This window comes from Sycon ciliatum, chromosome 3, assembly GCF_964019385.1.
Source record: "Sycon ciliatum chromosome 3, ocSycCili1.1, whole genome shotgun sequence".
Taxonomy (NCBI): Eukaryota; Metazoa; Porifera; class Calcarea; order Leucosolenida; family Sycettidae; genus Sycon; species Sycon ciliatum.
In genome coordinates, this window is record NC_088645.1 from 37,087,932 (window position 1) to 37,096,598 (window position 8,667).

Here is an 8,667-nt window from a genome sequence, read left to right on the forward strand (position 1 = left end):
AAAGACAAAACGAACATAAACACACAAATACATAAATTCAAATGCACACACACACACACACACACACACACACACACACACACACACACACACACACAAACACACACACACACACACACACACACACACACATGCACACACAAACACACACACACACTAAAAAAAAACTCACACACATGCACACACACACACACACACACATGTACACACATGTATACACAAATGTACTCACACATGCACACGGGTACACGCACACACACACAAACACACACACATAAACACGCACACACACCAGACACGCACGCACACACGCCCGCAACACACACACACCCGCACACCCGCACACACACACACACACACACATATACACACGCGCACGCACGCACACACACACACACACACAGATCCGGCAATGGTCACTCACTTGGAACTGTACCCCTCCCATTTGACAAGATACTGTCGCCCACGCTGCAGAACATTGATAAAAAAGTAAAGTAAAAATTAGAGCAAAAACACGAAAAGAACAAAATACAAGAACAAACTTGGAAGGCCAACAAAAACTATACATCCAGTTTTAGAAACTTTGTGAGGCCTTCAATCCTGTTGGCTATCGACCTTCTTGCCAATAACGATTCAAAACAACAATCATCTCTCTGGAAACTTGTCCAAATTCCATACGCATCTCCAAGATTCAGTGCTCGGTTGAAGTCTTGAGAAATAAGAGTGGAGAGCAGCCATGACGTGGCGACACATTGTTCGGAATTCCGGCAGCCGTGATCCAGCAATGTCAACTCCAAGATCAGTGTACAGGCAGAGGCGCTCGCGTCACTCAATCCCAGGACACGAGACAAAGACGAAGTGATGACACATGTGTAAGTACCGCTATGGACAGAACGAGTTGAATCGACACAATACGACGCCTTTATGGAGTTTGTCACAAACAAAAATATAATTTCGGAGAATGTGATGATGAACAAAGAAAGAACTGCAGTACATGGTCGTGTGTGACAAGATAGGAGAATACGGCGTTATACACACAGGAGACAAAGTAAAACATGATTGCACGAGGTTTGCAACTGCAGCCAGTGCTTCGAAAGTAGTAAGTAAAATAAAGCTCGCACATGCGCGTTGCCACCGGCTTACGATTGTGTTAAAAACACAAGCTTAGAAAAGTTCCGCTCGTGCCAGGCCACCACCATGCCTGATTATGCAAGGGAGGCAGATGCGAAAGCAGTGAACAAACAATTCGCCGCAATTATCAAATCCGAGTGGGAGAGAAAACGCAAGCCGGCTTTGGATGACTTGCACGGCCTGTCACGACACACCACTACGACATAAACTGGGATGCCGTCAGGTCCGTTGAGCCATACGACCAGACAATACGGAACAGGGACAGTAGACGGGTTACCTGTCGCATTCGATGCCAATCACAATTATCCACAGCTTGGCCGACCACCAGCACGTCTATCATATCACTGAATTTTTCCTTGCTACGAGTGAAAGCCATACGAACTGGCAATCCGCGGAATCCTCATACACAACCGCAAGGAAGACGGTCTCTCAAAACAAGGGGATTCCCCAGAACCACGTCAGCACTCCACACTGGAATATTCAACACACTCGTCTAAGTAATGAGGAGTGCCAGCAAGTCCGAAACGGCAACGCGCGCGCGAGAGAGATTGCTGGATTGGTGCGCAAAGCAATTACGACAACTACTGCCATGGTTAGCCAATGTCACGTCACTGCCACGTAACTCCCTGGAGATTGTACTGCCGTCCAGAAGAACAGATGAATCAGGCTGGTTTCAGGCCGCTAGACAACAGCAACAGTCACGGCAGAGTCTACCTGTTGCTCAGTAGCTCTGCATGAACGTGAAGAGGCAAGACAGATGTCGCAGGTGACCTGTACAGTACTTCATTGACATCACGACACAGCCCTGACAGTGTCCCAGCCCTAAGCAGATTTGTTTTACAAGATAGCCACAAACCGTCATGGTGCAAATGCCAGCAAGAGATAGCAGGGCGGCACATGATGATGGCAGCTGAAGCAGTGGAGATGACTATAATAGAGATGGCCAGTAGCCATCCAGCCACGTTAGAATAGTGAACTCTGCCCAGCTCGCGAGCTCAGTTCTCCTGCTAATCATTCGCTGCTCCTGGCCGTATCAACAGACATCCGCTGAGCTGAGAGTCCATTGATTCAGACAATTCAAGTTGGGCCGCACAAAGGCACCAAACCCTCAGCCTGTCTGACTCTCAGAGTCGGTTCAGGAGCAAGAAGGCTGCACCAGTCAATCACTCCATTCGCGAGGCATTGTCTGAACCCGGCGAACAAATAAATTGAGCGGAACAAGACAACGGGTTCATCACCGATCCAGCTCTCTTCATCAACAATTTAAAAAATCCAGATCGCTCCGCAGAGTCATTCAATTACGGAAACGTCACCAGCGGCTAAGCTTTTTTCCAAGGCGACTGAACGCTCGGACACATCAAACAAAGCGATTACACTTCAGGACGAGAGCAGGGACACGACACGACAGAAAGGATTGAACCATTACGACTTCGCCGTGCGGAGCGGAGGCCCACACTGGGCCACAGCTTGACGCCCCGCGATGCACAATCACCGGGGGTGCAACGACAGGTATCGATGCGGGAATACAATGATTGAATCATAAGGCACTGATCAAGACTTGCTGGCCCACAGGGAGGAAACCATACAGAGGACTGTCAGTAGATCCACAATAATCATTGACAAAGACAACCAACACAAAACAAAGCGAATCTTATTGGAAACCTGCAAACAAACAACCAACGGTGTTACGTCGTCGTCTTGTGCACAAACAGCAGTCTCGTCCAACTTACCTTACGCAATCGAGTGCTGAGGATCCTCTCCACGGTGAAGACAGGCTCCTCGTCTTGTTCTTCCTCCTCCATAGCACGGCCAGGCGCTGAAGGAACGAACAAACCAAACAGTTCCCAGCTACGCTTGCACTGCGGGGGAACACCACAACAGTCAACACACAAACACGCGCTCCCGATGTCGTTTTTTGTTCTGAAATCAGCGCGCTCTTGACATGAAACGGAGAGAAGTCGTGCAGTTGAGCCGATGTTGAGATGCACGCGGGCGCTTTATTTGAAGAATATAATCACAGTCACCTGGTCACTATGCCTACGACAGGCCTGATGAATGACTTGACCATCTTGGCCATGTCGACGGATGATTGATTGATGAATGATCGTGACATAGTCATTCAGAAAATCACACTCAGCTACGACCATCCACTGGCACTACGGAATGCAATGGCCATTTCTGTGCGGTATGAGTCGACCTCAGACTCTGCAGTACAGTGCAGTGCAGGCTGTGCCGCTCAGCTCGACGAGGCGGTCAGATCCCACGGAAAGGTGAGTTTGATCATCAGATACTTACGTCACGCAGGGAGAAAGGGAGTCTCGATGTCGATGAGACAGATCTTCAGCAGTTCAGGCTTCACGACTCCTTGACTCGGCAAGACTTAGGACGACCAGAGTCAAGACTGACAAGAGCCGAAAGAAAGTAGAGATGTAGAGCGAGAGACAAGCCAGAGTATTACGACGAAAAATAAAATAATGGCATGGCACCACGCCAAAGCCTTGAGAAGTTCAGTTCCGACGGAAGTCAGCTCTTGCAATGTGGCATCAGCTTGAAGCCTTCGATGGCTGGTCACAGCTGCTGGGGATAGGCACGGATCAGCCGCCGTGCCAGCGAGGGAGGACTCCTTCACCTTTCGCCTCACCTGCACTGCACTGCGTGCTCACTCCAATTGCCAACCTGCAGCGGAAAAATGAGAAAATTTGCGAAGTGGAGGGAGCTGGAGTACAGCGTACAGCTGTACGGGAGAGTCGTAGACCAACTCTGGACTGGATATGGATGGACAGTGCTTTTTTCTGCATGCCCCGCAGTCGAGTCCCGCACTCCGGCTCAGTCATGCATCCTGCAATAATCGTAGATCTACGACCGTACCGTAGCTACGATCTGTACGATCGGTAATTTAGTTACAATGCGTGCGCGCGCGCGTGCGAACAGCGAAGATCGTACCAAAAAAATGGAGACTCTGGGATCGGGATCCGGATAGGGAGTCACCATCATCAGCGCGGGCCGGAGGGCCACAACATGCACAGGGGCTAGGGGATCCAGGAAGGGGAGCGGGTTGTACGTGAGGTCAAAGGACAAAAGTTCGGCACAATGACGCCAGAGCTTGTAGAGCACATTTGGCTGAAGTTTGCTTTTGTGGACTTGATCAGTGGAAAACTTGGGAGGTTTGCTTCACAAACCTTGGCAGATATAAATGCCAGCAGAAACATTGGCAGCTGATACTTTTTCTGGCACCATTGACGGTTTCAAGTTCCAACCATGTTTGGTATGTCACCGGGATAAAGAAATGGAGCAGAAGTTCAAGGAAGCGCATGCCACAGGTTGTATGGCTCTGGCAATTTCACTGCTTTTGGAGCTGAATCTGCCAATCTTTCGAGCATTATCCGGATATCCACCAAATGTATTCTTCTTCTTATTATTATTATCAAATTTTTAATAGGGCAATCCCCCACAGGCCGAATGCCTTTTTACAGGGTACCCTAGGAAAGCAAGTACTGATTTGCGGAATAAGTGCAATGAAGAACATAAACGGTTAGCTGAAGATACGAGTGCCTGTGTTGCACCAAACACGTGTTGAGTGTAGCTGGTGCTGCAGTGCCGGCAAAATGTTCTCCAACAGTGTTCTCCACTACATTTGGGTCCCTCGATGGCAGTGCGGCAGACCATCCGTATGCAAAAGCCTGCCAAACGCACAACATTGGTACAGGTATGTTATTGAAGCGGTGTTTGGCTCGAGCGGCAACCTTCCGGAGATGAGTGCTGAATGACAGCTTCGAGTCAAAGGTCACTCCAAGTAAAGAGAGAGCCTTCTCCTCAACCGGGACAGGAGTGCCGCCAAAGACAGTGCGAGGCAAACTGATGGGGGTTCTGCGGAGAGTGGCGGTCATGGCTTGGGACTTTTGTCGGTTCGAAGGAGATGCGCCATCTGCGGCCCCACTGATGCAAGCGATCAACAGAAGTCTGGAGGTTCAATGCAGCGTCGGCTGGGGATGTGTCGAGGGATATACAAAATTTGTAGGGCTATACAGCTAGGGTTGTATCATCAGCGTACGCCTCCAGGTGGGCTCCGGGCAGGGAGTCGTAAAATACCATTATGGTATTTTACGACTCCCTGGCTCCGGGTGAGAGAGCCTCTGGGGCATCGTTCACGTAAATCAGGAAGACTGTAGGGCCGAGTATGCTCCCTTGGGGAACACCTGCCGATATGGTGTCTATCGATGATGTGTGGCCGCCCACCAGGCATTGAAGGGACCGTCCACCTAGGTAGGAAGAGAGCGAAATATGGTGGACTGTGTGGAGAAGGCCAGCATGGGACACACGGTCGAATGCTCCGGCAATATCTACGGCTAGAATACATATGCTGCACCGCCTCTGCCGACGGCTGTGATCCAGGCATGGTGTAGAGCCTGTAACGCACCTGACGTCCCGCGGCCGCAACGAAACCCGAACTGGTGGAGTGGCAGGAGCTTGTAACGCTCAAGGTGATTCATGATTTGACGATTGATAACGCTCTCCATGATCTTAGAGATTATCCTAAGCAGTGAAACTGGACGATAATTCTTCAAGGCGGATCGTGAAGATCGCTAGCTTGAGGATGGGAACCACACTGGCAGTCTTCCACATTCGTGGCTGGACTCCGTGCTGGAAGCAAAGAGCTGACATAGTGGCTTTGCAAGTTCTCTGGTGCATCCCTTCAAGACACGGGCGATACCGTCAGGTCCCGTCACCTTTAAGGCATCCAGACGAGCTAAGAGCCGGTGGACTGCATCGGGACAAAAGTGGACTGTTGTTGGTGCAGGTGTGTCGTGTCCGGTAAGTCCATCGTAGTAAGGTTGCGGCCTTGTACACTGCATTTGTTGGAAAAGAAACGTGCGAAAGCCTCCGATTTCTCATAACTTGGGGCCCTCTCGCAACCTTCACTATCAACGAGCAGGGGAATGTCAGAGTTCCGACCCTCGCCACAAGCGCACTTTAGCTTCGTCCACCATTCCTTCTCCTTCAGGAACCCATTGGACAAGCTATGTATGTCTGAGGCTGTTCTCTTTGAAAACTCTGGATCTAGTCAGGACTGCAATAGCATTGTTTACAGAACGGGTAAACTCATGTTTCCGTACAAAGTCGTGAGGGTGTTTCCTCCAAGTACGCCAGCGTTTGTTCTTCTCCTTCATTGCGGCTGCACAATCAGGTGTCCGCCATTTTGGATCTGTTGACTTCACAGTCAGTGTCGTGTACGGGACGAACTGGGAAACGTGATTGTGGCAGTAACCTGCTGACAGGAAGTTTCTGGGTTGGCAGTAATGATGGTTGACTAGTCAACCTGGCGGGGAAAGGATCGGAGGTGGTTCCAGTCTACCTTTTCGTAGCTCCAGACAGTTCGTTCCACCGCCGGTTCATGGGAGGGAAGAACGCCTCGAAGTCCGAAAGAATTACAGCGTGGTCGGATCGACCAAGAGGGAGCACTATCTGTGGGGCCACTGGAGAGTTGAACGTGGACATCACCCGGTCCAGTGTGTTGTCCCCGTGAGTACGACACTGCACTGGACGTGCTGCGTAAGAAAGTGGGCTGTGCATGTGTCTTCGGGCTATGGCGCCAATTGCGCTTTATATGCACTTTAAAATCACCGACGAGTATGAGGTTGGCACGGTGGACTGTTAGGTCACGTATTTCACTCGGTGCAGGATTTCGTTTGCTCTGCTGCGTTCTTGTACATTGCTTGCAATGCATGCTGCTAATGAGTTATTCCACACCCTTGCAGTGCCGGAAGTCCACATCTCGCGAGACTATTAATTTTACTTGTATAACATTCATCACTTCCTTGCTGCGCGCTTGCTGCTTGGTGAGGTGAATAGCAATTTCTGGACATGAAAATAAAATAGAGCCCCACTGGCTGTGTGTTTCACATTTTTCATATCTTTTTGTATCTATTGTATGGTCTAATCCTTCATCTTTCCAAATATGTGACAATTGCTCATGCTGTGATCCCAGAGACTTTATAGCAGGACGTTTTCGACAGGCCAATATTTTGGCCTAAATTTCAGTGTATGGAATTCTGGACATGAAAGTAAAATAGCGTCAATAGGCATCCTATACTGCACCATTTTTGTTATTTTTTCTATTGGTGGACTGCAGTTGGCCTCTTCACACTTCCAGCCAACAGGTCCAAGACTATGCAGCGTCTGAAGTGGAGTGCACATGGGGAAGCCAACGATTCGTCCATTACTTCTTATTTTACTCAAAATTCAAAATTCTCATGCGACATAGTACAACAAAACCCGTTGAAATGCCGCACATGCACAAGCAAAGGCTATCAACAAGGCACCGACACGAGGAGAAACTACAACAGCCCAGCTGTCAACTACAGCAAGAAAAAACTTCATCAACCTGACTGACTTGACTCTACACGCGACGAAAAATTATTTTACTCGAAATGTCCAGAAATGTACAATGTTCAGAAATAGCAATTCACCTCGTACTAAGTTATAGTCTAAGTGTTCATGTGTGTCCGTGTTTGCTTTTCTTTTTTCAAGTTTTTTGTTTGTGACGAGACTTCATTGTGTTTCTTCTGGTTTGGAGTAACCACTAACCACTGGTAACAGAGCCCCATGCATGCTGTGTGTGTGAACAGCCGTGTTGGATTTCGTGATGTCACACATACCAGTACATTGGAAAGAAAAAAAGTACATTGCGTTGTGAATGCCACAGTAATGTTTGGCTCGTACTGGGAACGCAGGTGCCGGACATAAAAACTGGTTAAGGAAAATTGCATGGTGAATCTAGAGAGATGTTTTCAGAAGGATCATGTGAGTGCTGGGACTCGGTAAGGAGGTACTCGGCAAGGTACATGTACTACAATGTCCATGAAGTGCAGTGTACAGTAAGGGGTCATCGCAAAAGTGGTTTGTCGTCCATGAAACAAACATCGTTCATTTCGTACTCGGACCCCCCCCCCCCCTCTCTCTCTCTCTCTCTCTCTCTCTCTCTCTCTCTGAAAAGAACGTAGCTTGCTATGCTGGACGACGAAAATCGCATACATGTGTACAGAGTCTGTCGACTTGTGATTTTGGCTCGCACCCCCCCCCCCCCCCCCGAAACGAATGATGTTCGTTTCAGGGACGACAAAAACACTTCCGCGACGACCCCTATTAAAGTGAAAGATTTCAAAGAGTGCCATGGATTCGCTTCGGATCAATAGCCGCGCACCTCAGCTCCAGGCATCCTGAACTATCACTTCCACTGCTCCAGCCAAGTAAGTAATTAGTTGACGAAATCATCCACCGCCAGGGAGGGAGATGGCGGTCGGCAACTTCCGGCGACTATTTATTGCAAAGTTAACCTAACGTGAGAAAGGGATTGAGATTAGAAAAAGCAGAACCTCTCCTATAAATAGGTCAGATGATTGCGGTACAGTGGTCAGAGTTGCACCAAACCAGCCTGATGCCTCAGCCCACTGACAATTAATCCGTTGTACCAAAAACTATAAAATCTCTGTCCCCGTGGCATGCGAGCACTCTTCAGCACATTGCGAGGTGCATCCG

At 49.1% G+C, this 8,667-nt stretch overlaps 1 protein-coding gene across 1 annotated transcript in view; it reads right to left on the reverse strand.

Moving 5' to 3' along the window:
* Positions 1 to 3,740, reverse strand: part of LOC135812092 (PHD finger protein rhinoceros-like) — an 18,854-nt gene extending 15,114 nt beyond the window's left edge. The window contains exons 1-2 of the mRNA XM_065325421.1: positions 2,862 to 3,740; positions 425 to 468 (exon numbers count right to left, since the gene is read on the reverse strand). Coding sequence (XP_065181493.1) covers positions 425 to 468; positions 2,862 to 2,933 — 116 coding nt within the window. The 5' untranslated portion in view covers positions 2,934 to 3,740. The remainder of the gene's footprint in view (positions 1 to 424; positions 469 to 2,861) is intronic.
* Between the last annotated feature and the right edge of the window lie 4,927 nt (positions 3,741 to 8,667).